The sequence below is a fragment of the Caenorhabditis remanei genome, chromosome IV (genome assembly GCF_010183535.1).
Source record: "Caenorhabditis remanei strain PX506 chromosome IV, whole genome shotgun sequence".
NCBI classification, from domain to species: domain Eukaryota; kingdom Metazoa; phylum Nematoda; class Chromadorea; order Rhabditida; family Rhabditidae; genus Caenorhabditis; species Caenorhabditis remanei.
The window spans coordinates 1464817-1483567 of NC_071331.1; the positions used below are offsets into that span (position 1 = coordinate 1464817).

The 18751-nt window shown below is 40.8% G+C and overlaps 2 protein-coding genes across 2 annotated transcripts; both read left to right on the forward strand.

The window, feature by feature from the left end:
* Nucleotides 1–294: 294 nt before the first annotated feature.
* Nucleotides 295–1494, forward strand: GCK72_012216 (uncharacterized protein; the record flags this gene model as incomplete). Its single annotated transcript, XM_053728928.1, has 4 exons — nucleotides 295–556; nucleotides 607–1034; nucleotides 1088–1402; nucleotides 1450–1494. 4 exons carry the CDS (start codon nucleotides 295–297, stop codon nucleotides 1492–1494), a joined length of 1050 nt encoding a protein of 349 aa, XP_053583700.1.
* Nucleotides 1495–17120: 15626 nt separating this feature from the next.
* On the forward strand, nucleotides 17121–18320 carry GCK72_012217 (uncharacterized protein; the record flags this gene model as incomplete). Its single annotated transcript, XM_053728929.1, has 3 exons — nucleotides 17121–17191; nucleotides 17875–18007; nucleotides 18165–18320. The coding sequence occupies 3 exons, from the start codon at nucleotides 17121–17123 to the stop codon at nucleotides 18318–18320; spliced, it is 360 nt and encodes a 119-aa protein (XP_053583701.1).
* Between the last annotated feature and the right edge of the window lie 431 nt (nucleotides 18321–18751).

Sequence of the window (18751 nt, forward strand, 5' to 3'; positions counted from 1 at the left end):
CAATCAACTCCTCAACCGTACACTGAAACGGAAGACAAGGGGAATGGGACGGAACACAACAAAGACACCATCCGCACAATACTCGGAAAAGGAAGAGAGCGACAACCACTGAAAAGCCTAGGAGCTGCTATCAACCCTAATTGTTTAACCACTGTCTTTACATTCTGTTAATCCTTATCGTAAAATAAATGAGAATACATTCATTTTCTCTACAGATATTGAATTTCTCGTACATCACGACTTGTTGTTATTTCTCAGTGTGGGCTCTATGTCTCACTGTAATATGTATTACAGATGAATGACATCGGACCGCACGAAGTGAAATTCAATAAAGGAGACACTAAGGCTTCCGAAGTTGCTATCTGCGCGACGCCAACATCCGCACACTTCACACGTCCCTCTCGCTGGTCCACTCCTTCAGGACATATGGAAGAGGGCGACGAGAACGTGCCACCGGCTACATCCGCAGAAGTCGAAGCATCGGAAGAAGCGAAGGTCATCCATCCAGCCTTCAAAGCAGTGGAAACAACAACCGCCTCGAATTATGCGAGTCAGGGTAAAACAAATAGCAGTAAAAGCCTAAACCTTTAACGTCCCGTCTTTCAGAAGACAAGGATCTGCGTGTAATCATCGAGACTGTAAAGAACAAACTGTGCAAGTTCAAGTTTGTAGATGAAGTGACTCTGGAATGGATCCGATTCACTGATCAAGTAGCGGAGAAGCTGAGCTGCATCGAGAAAACCAACAGAGAACTCGTGTTAGCATACAACAGCCAAACGGACCTGCTTAAGAAGCTCCGTTACTTACTCACTGCTATCATCCAAGCCGAGCGCCAGCAATCCTGGCTAAGAGACATGGACAGAGTAGTTGGCTACGTACAAGAGATGCGCAAATTACTGAGCTCTCTCACAACGACCAACAACCGCATTGAAGTTCTCTTATCGGCGTCTGCACCCACAGTCCCTCACGCCAATCCATACAAACTGGACAACGCGAAAAATGCGATTCCAGGGACGACATCCGCAAAAGTCAACGTGAGTTATCTTTTGATTCATTTGAAAGAGAGCTAATGCTGTTAATTTTTCAGCGAAGCTGCACATTGTGTGTTGAGCCGAATCACAACACTGACCAATGCCATAGTTCCCCAACATCGATCGACAGAATCCAAATAGCTCACCGTCACAACATCTGCTTGCAGTGTTTGGAGAAGTTTCCGGAAAACGATCGCGGAATTCATCAGGATTGCAAGAAGGTCGACACATTGTGCCGCAATTGCATCCACATAGTTGATGATCCAAGAGCGGCGAACCACAACATCGTGTTCTGTGCTTGGAAACTGCAAAAGGGCAGTGGATTGGGACAACACCCGCCACCTCACAAATCAAAATCTGCACTACTCAAGGTAAAACAGAATTACAACCTGATAGTGAACAATTATTGATTTTTCAGTCGCATCCAACTGCAGGAGCTGGTCCTTCGAGATCTGGACATTGATCCAGTCATAGAAGTCGTCACCATCCGCACTATGGGCTCAGATTCCGCTGAATTGTTAATTCTTGTCTCTCTATTTTTTGGTTACCACTGTTCTCCTTGTAGAAGTGTTATGATTGCTCCGCCATATGGACATAATTGTTGTGTTTCTTTCAGAGCGAATGCTCAATTGAATAAAGATCTTAAACTGTTATCTCGTACAACTTCCAGCGTTTCTTTGAGATTCCAGAGGAAAAAACACGGCCGGATACATCTGTTTCAGGTGGAATCACGGAACGTTCTGAGAGAATGAGATGATGGCTTACGCAACAAGAGGTGCTCTTTCGAACACAAACTTTCAGCAACACATTTTAGCTACAACAACACCATATAGGTACACACTGATTACTCAAAGAGTATCAGAATCACGGGGATGACAAACCCAAATAAATTTTCACATATCCGCAAAACATATTTGCACATTAAAAGAGATGACACATCATCCACAATACAGACGTTTGTCTCTTGGCCAACGTCAAACTTCAGAAGACCTGTATAGGCACCAACAAGACTGCTCGTGAAGCAGACACCATCAAAAGTCCACAACGAGTACACGTTCTACGATCAAAACATCACATGCTCTGTGGCAAACTCCATCCGCTTCTGCACGACAAAACATCTGTTTTATAACATCAGTCAGTAGCAACACAGACGGACGGTTCATATGAAGTGAAATTCATTTTAGAGCCGGAAGTCAAACATCTCGAGTAAGGTGCAATTTGCATTGAACTCACCAACTTCAATAGAGGTATCCCCCACGTGACCATAAGCTTCGGCTAGGTTCAGGGAAACTTCGCCCACTTGGGATTGTTATTCCGAAAGTTAGGTTATAGCTTCGGCTATAATTGAAATATAGAGATGTTACTAGAATACATAAACTATAGCGCTGACGGTAGTCAAAGCTGAGTAGTATCCAGGACATTGTAGTATCCGAAGGAGTCACCAGCTCCTGAGGACCCAACAGAATACTCATTAAGCCAATGCACGTGACTTTGTTGACTGAATAAGGTCTATAAGTGGCAGTTACAGATTGTAGCGGAAAGAAGGTTGTCTGTATCAGTCTGATCAGCTGATACGCAGAGGCCTATATGAGTAATGACGTTGGTAGCGAGATTTCGAACATCAAAATCCTTGGCTGGTACCCGAGGAATTTGAACAACGAATTCACAAAGAAATATCGCACTACAAAGAGATATAACACAGACAAGACACCGTCTGGTCGGCTGTTTTTATCTTGTTCTTGCAGCAAATCTGTATTGATTGATATCGACGAAGTTAGTTATAAGCAAAAGCAGCAAAAAAGTTACAATATTGTACGTGAAACATAGACAGGGTGACCGTGACACTAACACGATAAGACCACTGATCTAGTTCGCGTAACATACAAAAGATCTAATATAGACATAACTTCGCGCCATAGCGCCGACTGCTAAACTTATTTCTAATGGAATCAATATGCCTAACTGGACCGAGTTGTAACATATTACCTGAAATTAGGCGGAAGATGCATTTATGTATCGGACACCGACATAAAGGTTTACTCTGATCAGCTACTGCATGAGGAGCATATATTGCGGACCTGTGGTCGCGCTGAATCCGGTGATTGCAGGAGCTGCTCTTCAGTTTCAGTCTCCGAAAGGGAACTGAGGAAGCCACTATAAGTAGGCACCCTAGCATTTGCGAACCTACGGTTCCAGTGCTCGACGCTTCGACAGTCTGTCGGAGCCGGAATGGGCGGGTCCTATGAAGCTATGTTGCCCAGATGATTCCGACATTTTACTGGAATTGGACGGGTGCGCGGTGACTTTCCACCAAGAGTTGCGCAGCTCTCGGTTACTGAAGAGTCTCAATCCCACCCCAGTCATTCAGTATGTTGCACTGCTTGTGCAATATGCAAACATCCAACAGTTTCACCGCTGTCTGGAAATACTTCATAACATCAACACATACAAACATCATTCAACACAAATGTGTTCATATGAGGAGCTGGTTATCACAAGATCCTAGCTATTCATCATCTCATGGCTCCAGATTCTACCGCAGATGGTTGCGTAAGCAACTTCGAGATATACAACGACCCGTTTGCAGTTAACTGGATTTACATCGTCACCGACAATCGCGCCCCATCAGCATGTCTGGCCGTATTAGCCGCTCTTCAAATTCGCTGCCAAGAAGCCGCAAAGAGCTCTCCGCTTTTTCGGCATTCGAAGTGCCACATACACGAGCCAACAACCGCTCAAGATCTCGATCTCAACCGACGGCGTTTATGCAGTCGTTTGTAGGTCCTTCCAAGAATTGTTACCACGAGGGACATCAACGAAGCCAAGGAGCTCATTGAAGCTTCAGCGGCGACGTGGTTCTTCGCTGTTCCCGAAAACAAAAATCTCAAAAGTATTGACGCCGAAATGCTCGAACTCACGGATAAACTAGCCTTCAATATGAAGACGGCCATCCAAAAGATCAATGAGCTTAGCGACTTTACAGAGAGATAAAACAATAAATCTGAGATGCAAGCATCGAAGGATAAAGACGCATTCCTCAAGGAACTCACGGACGCTCTCCATGACAGTGGTGCCAACGAAGTCTTACTTGACCTCAACAACGGCGCCAACAGTTTAGAGTATGTCCTGGCATCTTGTGGTCGTCGCCCAACTGAATTCGATCCTTATGGAACGGGTGCCCAGGAAGATGACAGGTTGGTAGAAGCTAACGAAGTCGGTAGCGGCATTTCGGACAACGTCCGCCAGAACAACATGCAGTCTACAGCTGTAGAACAACCATCCGCTATCCGCACTGAGTCTCAATCTAGCTCCGGACCATCACATCATCCGCAGCACAAAACATCTCTCAAATGGACTACGACTACGAAGCTTTCGACCAGCTAGCCACCGGTCACAAGTTCATGAACTTGAGACTCCAAGAAGAGAACCGTATCCTAAGGATCAATGCAGACAAACATCGTCGAGCCCACGACGAGGACGTCAGAAGGAGAACTGCTCAAGAGACTGAAAACATTGATCGTGTCTACTCTCTGCAGAATGAGCTTGCACAACAGCCGCAAGATATTATGACATTGGCTCAACCACATGTTGAACATTCACCAATGCCGAATCAGGCGCTTGCTCTCCACGCAGCTAGACCACAACATATCACTGCTCAACCATCGCCAATAGCAGCGTCGACTCCGAATAAGAATGTAGCCACGGCTCCAGCCACTATGGCAACAAGAGCCCAAGCCACGATGCAAATGGTTTCGACGTCTGCGGGCACACGAGCCTCAGTCATTACTAATGTTGAAAAACACATTGAAACGCCAATCTTGAGCGCACCAGTACCCTTCAGAAGCCCTCTAGTTGTGCCACAACATAACGAGACACCAATCGCAAATAATACTCCAAACATGCAAGATATCATGCAAGCGATACATTCGGTTGCTGAGAATCAAAAGCAGATCGTGCATCATAATACCAGCATGATTCATGAACTGGAGCAGCGAATGGATGCCCGTCTCCAAGAAAGAGCCGAATCTATCATCTCAAAAAGAAGCAAGAGACAACTGCAACAGAACTCAGAGGGTTCCGAGTCTGACTATGCGAGCAGATATGAACGAGGACAAGCATCCGCAGATTCTGGCGATGAAACTGATTGCCCACAAGAAGCGCATGCGCCACGTCCCCAAAATACAAGAAATCGCAAAAAGGAAGCTCCTAAACCCAAAACCACTGAGTTCTCAGCTGCAAGACCTCAAAAACCTGGGGTACCAGCGGAATTTATGCTGAAATACTTGCCGAAATTTGATGGTACAACAGATTTGGACTTCTTCGAACATGTATACTCAAAGTTCGTTTTTATCGAACAAAAAACATCAACGCGGAGGCGAAGTATGCCATTCTTCTGAATGATATTACTGGTCCAGCAAAGAACTGCATCTCGCTTGCTAAAGACTCACACAACGCTATCATGACAACATTCTGCTCAGTGAAGAAGGTCTATGGAAAGGTAAACAATAGACACAGCCTCATTTCGAAGCTGCAAAAAATGCCGTTTCATCAAACAGACCCAGAAGCAATGCGTTTGGACGTCGTGAAAATAGCCGGAATTCTTCAACAGCTAAAAGACAAAGGCGTTCCAGCAACCGATCACATGGTCAGCGGAGCCATTGGAGCAAAACTTCCAGCAGACTTCAAGAAAAGTCTAGCTAGATATACGGTGGAGATCGGAGAGGACAACATCACTCACGATCAAATCCTCGATCTCATCAGCAGTGAAATGGAAGTCACGACTATCGAGCATACATTCACTAGCCAGATGAAACAGCCTCCAATGAATGAACTGCCAGAGTCATACGCTGCGGTACACTATACGAATTCCAATCAGAGTCGGACAGCATCCGCAGGACAACCAAGCTACAAGAGCGCAAACGCCGAGAGAAGGGATTCAGTTTACGCTGCATCACAACATCCGCATGAATACACAGATCCTGCCACCAACGCCAAACTGGAAGGCTACTATGCCCCAGGAACTAAAGGCGTTAATCTGAAATTGATTCATCGGACGTTTCCACACACCGTGGTGAGAGTACAGCAATTCCCTTCAAAATCCCAACAACCAAGTGCCTTGTTGCTGGTCCAACTACTATCACGTATCGTAAAATCTCGTTTCTGTCGACTGGTCAGAGGGCAAAGATCCCAATGAATTGGACACGTTGCTGTTTACCAAATATTTGGCAAGATATCCACCGCATTAGGTGACTACATCGATTGCTGATAGCGACCACAGCCACCTAACGTTTCCATGTCTAGCGGCCTCAGATGGACAACATCTGCTGGCTCTGGCGGGTTCGGGCGCATCGTTATCCCTCATTCTTGAGGCCACATCCAAAGCGCAGTCAATCCTAATCTTGAAACAAACACAACTTACAGTTTAAGGACTCTGTTCCACCATTGGCCAGAACGAAGATTTATGCCTTACAAGTATCCCTACATGGTACCGAAAATCTACCTTCTTCTATGATCGTAGGTACCCCAATACTCCCAAATACGAAGTTCGCTGCTCCAAAGTGTTCTTCAGAAGATTCACAGTATATACAAGCCATAGAATTGATACTCAACGAGTCAGAACCAGTGCATAATACAACGGTCGAAAAATTGACATGATTCTGGGAAACGACCTGTTATCCTGGATCTCAGCTCAACAACAATACCGCAAACACATTCTTCCATCCGGAAGAGCACTGCAGCAAACTCAACTCGGAATTTTGATCCACCCTGTGCCGAGGCTAGACCTATGGTCACCTGGACACCATTCGCTACAATCTGACGAGTATCAATCAACAATCAACATGGCCAACACTATTCTGAACAGCTGTGAACCTGAAGACGCCATGACAAAGCTAACGTATCTTGTTGCCCAAATGTACAGAGTTGAGAATCTGGGAATCGAGAACATAACTGTATCCGATGATCTCAAGAAAACCACTATCGATCTACTTGTTGAATTCAACAAAACCGTCAAATTCAACAAAGACGGACAACTGGAAGTAGCACTTCCCTACAATGGCAACCAAGTACGTCTAGCTGACAATTATGCAGTAGCGTTCAAAAGATTAGTAAGTCTTCTTGTGACTTTGAAGAGAGGCAAAGATCTTCTCGAAAAGTACGCGAAGATTATCATCGATCAAGAAATCGCTGGCTATATTGAGAAGGTTACACCGGAGATGCTGAAAGTCAAAGGTCCAAAGTACAACATCCCGCATCGTTGCGTAGTAAAAGAAGATTCAATGACAACCAAGCTACGCATTGTCTTGGACGCCTCCAGCCACGCTGCCGGCGAACTCTCATTGAACGAATGCTTATACGCCGGGACTAACATGATTACTGCTATATTCGGAATTCTAGTCAGAGTAAGGTTTCCACCAATCATCGTGGTAGCGGATATCGAAAAGGCATTCCATCAAGCCAGACTTCAACATGAATTCCGTAATGTGACAATGTTTCTTTGGCTGAAAGACGTAACAGCACCCGCAACAGCCGACAATATCCAAGTATATCGATTCACACGTATTCCATTCGGAGTCGCTAACAGCCCCTTCCAACTGGCAGCATATATCACCCATCATCTGAACAACAATCCGCACGATCTCAATAAAGAGATCAAGGACAACATTAACGTTGACAACTGCCTATTCTGAGTGAATGACGAATCAGCAATCTCCGCAATAATCAAAGACTCGAAAGGAATTTTCCAAAAAATGGGAATGAACTTGAGAGAATATATTGTAAATCATCCGGAGACCATGCAGTCACTATCACCAGCAGATAGAGCTCAACAGTCCACTATCAAGCTGCTAGGATATACGTGGAATTCGATTGAGGATACACAATCCGTAAAAATAGCCCAGCTGAATATTGATCATCCACCTAAAAGAGATGTTGCGTCCAAAATGGCGGAGACGTTCGACCCGTTAGGTCTAGTGACACCACGCCTAGTACCTTCAATCGGTTATTGCAACGTATCTGGAATGATGGCATGAATTGGAAGGAGTCAACTCCAAAAGAGCTACTCCATGAATGTAGAGCTCCATGTAACTACTACGTAGACAGAGCGATTAGCGTACCTAGACAGCTTACGACAGAATAGGGACATTCTAAAAACACCTGCCTACGTTTAGTGACGCCTCGCATGACAACTACGCTTCAGTCTGTTACGCCTACAGCATCGTGGATGGAGACCACCAATTGTGACATTACTCGCCAGTAAGAACAAAATCAGACCGTCAAAGAACGAGAATTGGACAATTCCGAAACTTGAGCTTCTTGGCATTCAATGTGCGTCCAATCTAGCCTGTGCAATTATCGCAGAGCTCCGTGTAAACATCGCGTCCATCAAGCTGTTCACCGACAGTGCTTGTGCTCTCTATTGGATTCTCTCAGAAAAGAACACCCGCCCATGGGTCGGAAATCGGATAAAAACTATCCAAGAGAATCGGAACCAGATGAAGGAATGTGGCATTGATACCACAATTCATCATTGTCCAACCAAGGAGAACCCGGCTGACTTTGCCACAAGGGGAATGAGCACCACTGAACTCCAGAACAGCAAGATGTGGTTCGAAGGCCCGGATTTCCTCAAACAGGATCCGGGAGATTGGCCATGTATGATCCAAGGGAAAGTCACTTGCCCAGCTGAATTCAGAGAATTGGTCTACTCAGAGATCATTGATCCAGAGACCAAAAAGGCAAGAAAGCCGCTTATGGAAAGAAAAAAGAAAGTGACAACACCCGCGGCCAACAAAGAAGCTCAGACTCCATCCAATACAGTGATGACTACTGACATCAGAGTCACTCGGAAAGGATCGTTCATTCCGTTCTACGCAACAAAATCTCTAACCAAATTGACTAGAATAGTCGTACAGATTCTGTGCTCATTCAGCATTTCGCTCAAAAACAAGTCATGGGAAAGTCAAGTGATGAAAGAGTTCACCAAATCGGACTGCCCGCTCCACAGAGCAAAGGTAGCTCGATTGCTCATTATCACCGAGCATTACAAGGACTGTGAAGCTCTTGACTACAAATACCCAACCGACATTGAGTTCAACATTGACACACAAGGAATACGTCGAGTGCACAGAAGAATTGAATCTCCAGTACTTCCACAGGAAGCCAGCGAGCCAATCTTCATCCACAATCGACATCCGCTTGCTCAGCTAATCGCTCGCGAGACACATGAAATAAATGGTCATCTACCAGAGACGTATACAGTATCCGCAATCCGGACCAAGTATTGGATTCCCAAACTTGGAGGCATACTAAAAAATATCATCAGAGAATGTGTCGAGTGTCAGAAAGTGAACAATTTCCCTTTCGACTATCCATACACTAAAAATCTCCCTAAATGCCGTACTACTCCATCTAAACCGTTCTCAAATGTAGCACTAGACTACCTAGGACCAATCATGTACCGAGGAGACGATGGCAGATCAGCCAAGAAAGCGTACGTCCTCATCTACACTTGTCTCAACACCCGCGGAGCAGTCCTCAAAGTTGTTCCAGATGGAACAGCCTTCAGATACATCCAAACACTCAAAATGATCTTCGGAGAAGTCGGAGTGCCACAGAGTATCTATTCGGACAACGCATCCACGTTTAAGTTGAGCGGTGAGATCATCAACAAAGACATTAAGAATGCAGATTATAGTCAATCACTTGTCGAGTACCTCGCCAGAGAATTGATCAACTTCAAGTTCATCACACCTCTCGCTCCATGGCAAGGAGGTATCTACGAAAGAGTGGTAAAACTCGTGAAAACCCAGATCACCAAAGAGTGCGGGGCACGAATTTATGACTACTATTCGCTTCAATATGTCGTGTCAAGAGCTCAATCAATGGTCAACAACCGCCCTCTGATCCCACACGCCAGATCTCCAGGAGACATGGTCGCACTGAGACCCTTCGATTTCATAAACCCAGGAGTCCTAACTGAAATTCCAGCCGAATCTGAAGACCCAAATGTACTTCCAAGAAGTACTGAGGCAACAGTTCGAGCACATCTAGATAAGATGGAAGCAGCTACGGAACGAATGTGGAAATTATGGTCGACAGGATACTTGCTCCATCTGAGAGAAAACATGCACAAAAAGAAGCGTTGTTCGCTCATCAAACCTGAAGTGGGTCAGGTGGTCATCGTTGTTACCAAGTTGGTTAAAAGGCATAAATGGCCACTAGGCATTATCACTAAAGTCGAAAGATCTGTAAGAGATGGACAAATTCGCTCGGCGATTGTCAAGGTGAAAGGCAAGTTGTACTCACGTGCAGTCTGTCAGCTGATTCCGCTTGAACTACATCCACTGAACCACCCATCTACACAGGCGGTTAAGCAAGCTGATCAAGCAGAGGACAACAACTCATTTGAGTTGCCAACACCCGCAATTCTCGAAGATCCCAACATGAGATACGCCCCTGAGCTATTCCCTACAAATGACTTGCCAAATATTGCTGAAGCTGAGTACAACTTACCAGAATCAAATCTACCACTGAACCCAATAACCGATAAACTTGAAAGTATCGGAGAACCTGGTGAGCCAGACTACGAGGACTTCGAACTCCTCGGGAATGGAGTAGAAGACGAGAGTATCTATCAAGATCCTCAAAGGATCATACCAGCTGAGGCTGCAGAAGATGATTTTGCCGAGTTGCCGACGGGACGCGTCAGAGAATACCTCTCTCGCAAAGCCAAGAGCATGCCCATCAGCTACGTGCATATCACTGACGCTAGCGCAGAAGCTAAGAATCCGTCGCCCCCTCCCCCCCGGGAGTGTTGTCAACTTTACCAGAGAATGTTCTCAGTTGCCAACTTGAAGGTCATCTGAAGGCCCCCTAAGGTTTTGCCCACAAAACTAGGACCTTCAGAACCTTCGTTACTCTCTGTTCTACTCACCTTGTTATTATTCTCCTTTATTTCCTGTTATCAGGCTTATTTTATATTGATTAACAATTAATTACAATTCAAATACCCTCGCAAAGTAAATATGCAAACGCGCTCCCCTGCACTTCTCTAATCCTCCACTCTCTCACTGAGAGATTCCCACACCCACTCATTCAGTTGCGAATAGTTTCGTATATGCGAACGGGTGCAAGGAGGAGCGCGCGTATTTTGTTGTGAGTGCATTGAATGGATTTCCATCTTTTCCGAAGGTTTTTTGGGTGCATTGTCACTCTTTTTACCCTTCGCCATCAATGACAACACCCGCACGCACTCCTCGCAGTCACCTGCTCGTCATACCGTCAACTTTATCATTTTCATCTTATTTTACCTTTTTCTGGTGCTTTATCAAGGGATTCCGCGATAGAGAGCGTAATAAATGGGTCATTGTATACATGTGTACTGTTATTTCCGGTTGCATTGCTTATCTTACACAAAAATAGCCATTATTCATATTAGATTGCGTGATAATAACGGATTAGGCAATAGTCTCCGACCGCTCTTATTTGCCTTCTCCACACCTTGTTAATCTTGATTGAAACTGTTTCTGAAACTTGGTTTCCTTTTTTTTAGCATTGGCAAATATTTTCAAAAATAGGTTTGACTTGAAGTACTTAAGCTTAGCTTTGTTACTGTTCTAACCGCTTGTAAAAAGGAAATATGAACAATAAGTGGCAGTGTTCGCCTCTTCTATTCTATAGAATAATTGAATCTGAATAAAACATTGAAAAAGGAGGAATATTCTAGTTTCAAATTTTCAAATAACTGAAATGTTATCTGTTCCGTGATGATCACAATAGTCAGCGCTTCACACATATTCAATTCTCGTGTAGACTTTTCTACAAACAACAATTAATAACATTCTCCAACTGAAATATTTTGTTATAAAAAAAAAAAAATCTAATGGTTAAGTTTTTAGAATATCTGAAGCTTCAGGTCATCAGATCGTCCCGTTGTATAGTTTAAAAGGTTCTCCTTCAGATTATACTTCTCTTCAATCCATTCCATCCATACTTGTCAAATCACGGGCCGGCCCGGGCCTGCTGAAAATTTCAGGGCCCGGAGCAAAAAATTATTTTTGAAAAATAGAATTGAAAGTCTTGGAAACTAATTTTTTAATTACCGCGCACAATTTCTTTAAAGATTAAATTTAAAAATATCTGAAAAATGCAGAAAAATGTTGAAAATCTCAATTTTAACCATAGAAAATTGATCAAAACGTTTATTTTAATCTTTAAAAATCCGTTTTCACTTGTTGTCTTTTTATAATTTCTAATCAATAATATGTTTGCCATAAAGTAGTAAACGACCAAACAATGGGAAAACGACAGAAAAAAAATTCAATATTTTGACGGGCCGAGCGGGCTGGGCCGGAAGATTTTTTAGCGGACCCGGCCCGGCCCGTGACAAGTATGATTCCATCTATTGAGAAATCAATTTAAAAATATTGTAAACAAATATCACTAGATTGTGTAGCGGTGATCTTAACAAGTCAACTTTTTTCGTGGTTGCCAATTTTATCGCACTATTTTCCCCTCACCCTCTTTATTTTTCCGCATTTCTTAAATTGATACACCCGGTCGTTAAGATCTAATCTCTATTCATGAAAATGAGTAAAGAGTTCTTTGAAGCATTTCCGACTAGCTGTTGCATCTGGGGAAGTACATTGGAACATATTGTTTCACACTTTCGATCTTACTGTTTCACAATGTTGATTTGCTTTTCTTTTGTTTTCATAAAGCGTTCTCTTGTGTGTCCTTCAAATTCACTTCCACTGTTTTCCAATTTTGATATGTTTTTCGCCTTTCTTATAATGTTAAAATCGTAGATAAAGTTTATTTCGAGTTGTTTATAGCTGCAATTACAAACGATTGACAGCTTGAGAATCATCTAACAAGGAAAAACAGTAATCTCCCTTGTCAACTTAAAGGCGTATTGTGGTCTGTTGTGATGTTTTCATATCATAATATATGAGTTCCGGTGAGTTCATTTTCATACTTCAAGAATTTTTAAATTCGGTCCACAACCCGCTGAGAGCGAGCGCCGGAAAGTTTGGTCATTGAGAAGGCCGAAGAAAATTGGTGGCCGTGGCCTAGAAATTCTACTCGAAATTCGTTGATGTAGTAGAATACTGAAAAAACGACTTTAACGAAATGAAATTTCTAGAACATTCTCGCTGACCAAACTTTCCGCCGGTTTTTTTCAGTATTCTGTTATTTCTGTCGTTATTTTCGATGGTTTTTAGTGTTTTTCTATTAATATTTGCTTTTGTCTGTCGAAATTCTTAAAGAAATACAACAAAAATATTCTAAAATACCGTCAAAATTTGAAAAATCAACGAATTTCAAGTCGAATTTCTAGGCCACGGCCACCAATTTTCTTCGGCCTTCTCAATGACCAAACTTTCCGGCGCTCGCTCTCAGCGGGCTGTGGACCGAATTTAAAAATTCTTGAATTATGAAAATGAACTCACCGGAACTCATACATTATGATATGAAAATATCACAACAGACCACAATACGCCTTTAATCAGTTTTTCTCTCTGTTTCAAGCTGTTTCCACAATTATTACATTTCCGACCAGCTGTTGTATTGGAACGGATTGATTTCTGCTTTGAATATTTTGAGAATATGGTCTGTTTTCAGTTTTGACCAATTGGTTTTAACTCTTTCGTTTCTACTTTAAAATCCTACTTCATTTGCTTTCACGCTCAGTTTGATTATCGTCTCTTCGCAATTTCGAACCCGAAACTTGAAAACATTTTCATTTATTTTTGAAACAGTTTTCTCGGAGTACTAGCTTTTTCTGTGACTCCACTTGAAATTTGATCGGAATTTTGATCACTAACAAACAACTTTACACAGAATATACAGAATTGAAATTTCTATTGTAAAAAAAAAGATTTCAAAAGTGGAGTTTTAAAATTGAAATTTTAACGGAATCAGTGTAAAGATATAATGTGCTTATCAAATATCGTCCTATGTATTAGTATGTTTTTAGATTTTATGAAGGAAAATAACTCGGTGAAACCGGAAAGACAATGAATCATTTTCGAAAAAAAACTATTTCATATTTCGCTTTTTTGTTACTCCGTCTGATAAACTCATTAAACTAATACAATTGCATGCAACTAACGACCTAAAAGTTCATAAATGGAAATCTCAAATATTATTTTGATTTATTACATTTTTTCTGTTCCAATAGACGGGTATTGTTTATTTAAATAACACAAAAACCACTGAGACACAGATCCCAAAAATCTCTAAAATCGTTATTTTCCTTGTCTAAATCAGTAAACGTTACCTTAATTCATACCCTCTTCAAAAACACCGCATTTTACCCCATTTTCCTCTTTTCCCCGCATGCTCTGAATTGATACATCCGCCAATTGAGATCTAATCTCTATTCATAAAAAGGGGGAGGAAAGTTATGAAAATGGAAGACACCCCCGGTTCTTTTGGTCACTTCCGACCATCTGTTGCATCAAAGGAAGATCATTGGAACAGATTGTTTCCTGTTTTTGATATTTTGAAACTAAATTTTACTGTTTCGCAATATTGATTTGCTTGTTCCTTGTTATCATACAGTAATTTAATTAATTAATTTTGGTGGTAATTTGACTCATTTTTTGACTCATGAAGCACTTTTTGAGCTTTTTTGGTTTGAAAAAAAAACTTTTACCGAAAATCCAAAACGAGCATCTGATAGGAAGTCCTGTATGCTTCATTTTGAGTTATTATTTGTTAATTTTGATAGTCTAAAAATGCCGGTGTGGCTAAGAATGTACATATTTTCAGGGAAAACCAGCGTTTTCGGAGCAAAACTCAAACAATTCATTTTTGTGATTTGCAAATGCGCTCAAATGAGAAAACGGATGAAAAATTTGACTCCGGGAGGTTTCGCCACAAGACGTTTCGCCACCAAAAAATGGAGAATTTCCAAAGCTTTATAGGGAAAAAGACATACCACTAATACGCTTTGATTATGATAATTGAAGTGATGTCCTTTTCTGTTCATATTGGGCGGTGTAAATCCAACCAACTTATAATGAAAGTCTGAAACCGTGCAAACAGAATTTGAATAGCAATATATTGATTTATCAGGGTTTTTTTTTCTGTTCCACTCGAGCGATATCTCTTCTTTGAATAACACAGCTTCGATAGTCTCTAGATCCCTTCATTTATTATCCAACTCTGTGAAAATTGCTTTAAATCGCACGTTTTACAACACTCACTTTTCTTTTTATATATTTCCCCGCATAATCACCCGTTTTCCTCTCGTTTTCCCGCATGCTCTGAATTGATACATCCGCCAATTGAGATCTAATCTCTATTCATATTAATGGGAAAGAGTTATGACAATTCAAATGGAAGGAATCCTCCTTTGAAGCATTTCCGACCATCTGTTGCATCAAGGGAAGAGCATAGGAACATTGTTTCCTTGAATACTTTCATGGAGAGTGTGTTTTGATGATACATATATATCATTAGGAAATAAGGTCTTACTGTTTTACAATTTCGAAATATTTTTCTCCTGTTTTCATAAAATTACTAACATCTCAATGTCGCTGGCCTGCTTATATTATGAATTCAATTTTTTTGTGCAAGGAACGCTCACCCCACCCCCTCGCGGCGGCCACGCCCACTCCCCTTCCAGCACTGCGTTCAATTTTTTAACACAGTTGCAAGAAATAGGCGTGGCGATCGTTCCTCGCACAGAAAATTGTAATCATAATAATTCCAGTTACGAAATTGAGTCGAATGACAGTTCGAGAAACATCTAACATGGACAAAGTAATCTTCCCTGTCAACTAAAACAGATTTTCTCACTGTTTCAAGAACTTTGTTTTCCCCTGTTTACACAATTGTAACATTCACACAGCCTTCATAGGAATAATTCTGATCCTCCAAATAAGATACTCACCTTCTTACTATTCCTATTCATTATAACAAGTTCCAAGGATATCTAATGATGCTCCAGGGTGTTTTACTTATTTCTATTGCATAATCAATGCATTTTCAATAGATTCCTCTCAGATATTAGCTTCTACATATGTATTAGAGTTCAGATACTTGCTTCGCCTAATGGACCTATTCTCGACCTATTCACAAGATAGCAAAAAAAGCAAAACCCTATTTTTTACTACTAGCAAAAAATAGTTTTTTGCTTTTTTTGCTACCTTGTGAATAGGTCCATAAAACGACATCATTAACTTTATGTTAATCAATTCTACTTTTCACTTGTTCTTGAAGCAGTTTTCTTGAGAATCTAGTATTTTCAAAAAGTAATTTGTTGAAATACTAGAAACTGATCATAGTTGCTAATGAGAATTTTTTTTGAATGAATCTTGAAAAGTCATCCACTGAAAATTTTAATTTATGCTTTTTTCTGTATCACCATACTTGTCAACCCGGCCCGTGTCGGCCCGTTTCGGCCCGGTTGACCAGTATGTGTATCACAAAAGTGTCAAGAGTATCCATGTTATGTGAGGGCTAGTGCTGCCCAGATCAGCGTGAAACTTCCTTGTGTTTTGCAAATTTTGATGACAATTAAAAAAAACAAACTGATGAATGATAATTATTGTCAATTAAGCTATTTGGGAAACACAATCCAATAATGCGTTGAGCAAAGTGAATTATTTTTCAGAAAGTTTATTGACAAGCTAACAGGAACCAGGAACAAGTGAGTCATGAGAATAATATGGAGCACGAATTTTAAAAACCAGAATCTGTCTTGAAGTTTGGAAACAATTTGTATGTAGATTATTGCCGTTTCAGTATTATCACAGAAGTTCATCTAATACAGAAAACGTGCTTATCCAGTAAAATTAATGTTCACTTTCTCCCGCTGCTCATGATCTATAGCACATTTTCTCTTTTCTCAATTCGCCCCGAGAGCACTTGTCACTTCGTATTATCAAATCTGCCATTCTCATTTTTCACTATTGACACCCCGTCCTCTTCTCCTTTTCTCCCCTTGTTTCTTTTGTCTTATTCCTCTTATTCACTTTACCCTCCACTCTCCCAAGGGATCTGTGGAGGGGGGTACTGTAATATGTGAATGGTCGGAGTTTTGTTTCAGAGAGAAAAAGAAAGAGGGAGACGCTGAAAATGGAGAACATTAGCAGTAAGATATCGTACACGGAGCCTGGAGTGAGACTTTCGATTAATTTGAGGGAGAGGTGAGTGAACATTTTATATTTTTGATTTGGTTTTATGCGATATGATAAAATTATGGAAGTGAGCAAAGGAAAACGAATGATTTGAAGGGAACTTTCTGTTACAGTTATTTTATTTGTATTATTTAAAAATTTTTTCTTATTCATACAGAGGTATAACTTTGTTTTGAAATAAAAACTCCATTACATTCTAGCAGAGTTAAATGAGTTTTCGAGAATTTTCTGTTTCCAAACTATTGTAAACATTTCGTTATGGCTTGCAAATGGATTTTACAACATTTTTTTTTTAAATGTGATTTGAAAACTTTTTCTTTAAAAAAAAAAGAATATACATTTGGAATTTCCCAGTTTTATAGGTTACGTCCCATAACTCCACACTGACTCCATGACCTTCCCTAGTAAAAATTTCACATTTGAAAGTTGTGAGAACTCAAATTCTGTTGAAGAACTACATGGCATTGATTCTTACTGTTTTATTCACTGAAATACCTGAATCAAAACAGTAAATCAAATAAAATCCTTGAAAAATTACCTCGAGAATTTATGACAACGATTTTCCACAAATTTCCAAAAAATACACCTTTTTTCTAACTGGTAATTTTCTTTGCACTGTTTCATTGGAAGCATAATTTAGATCAGCTCGCGAAGCTAACTGATAAGTTTTCCAATAAAATATCATTTTCCAGGTGCCGAATGCATGATTTGAATGAGGCTCTCGACGACCTTCGTAATGTAATTCCCTATGCTCATGGTGGTTCTGTAAGGAAGTTGAGCAAGATTGCAACAATGCTTCTGGCTAAAAATCATATCATTATGCAAGTGAGTGCTAGAACAAAAAATCCAAGATTAGATTTAATTAGGTTTCGATTTTTGAAAAGCAGAACACAAAACAGTATAGTTTTTTAGTTTTTCAATGTTTCTAAAAATTTTTTTTGTAATTTATTCTAATTCTTCGTGTCTATGTTCTGTATTCCAGGCCAAAGCAATCGAGGAGCTGAGCGTTCTAGTGTCCCAATTGAAGAAGAAAAAATCATCCGAAAGTTCTGAGTCTGCTGCATGTGTGAACAAAGAGTCCTCATCGCCAAAGTCATCGTTGTCATCTGAAGAATCATCGAACTCTGATAATTATTGATAAAATCTTTCTTTTTTCCTTGAGATAATTTTTTCGAGTTTCAGATTATTTTTATATTTACAAAAAATTTACCACTTTTCTTATAAAGTGGACAATTTAAATTATTAATAAATTTCTGAATAAATATCCGATTTCTGTAAAAAGTGGAGAGGTGGATCATGTACGCATCTCGATTGCCTTGTGGTCAATTTTTGAATTTTTTCGCAGTTTCAAAGGACAATGAAATACTGAAGAGAGCAAGTTATTTTTTGAACCAAAAAATAAGACAACATAACAGATACAATGCGTCCAGCGGTAAACTGATTTCAATCTTATCTATACATATTAACTTTCAAAAAATTCAAATCAAAAACTGAATTAAATCTGAATAGAATTTGATTTAAATAACTAAAAAATCTACTCTGCATACCAACAGTTTCCTCAAACAATGA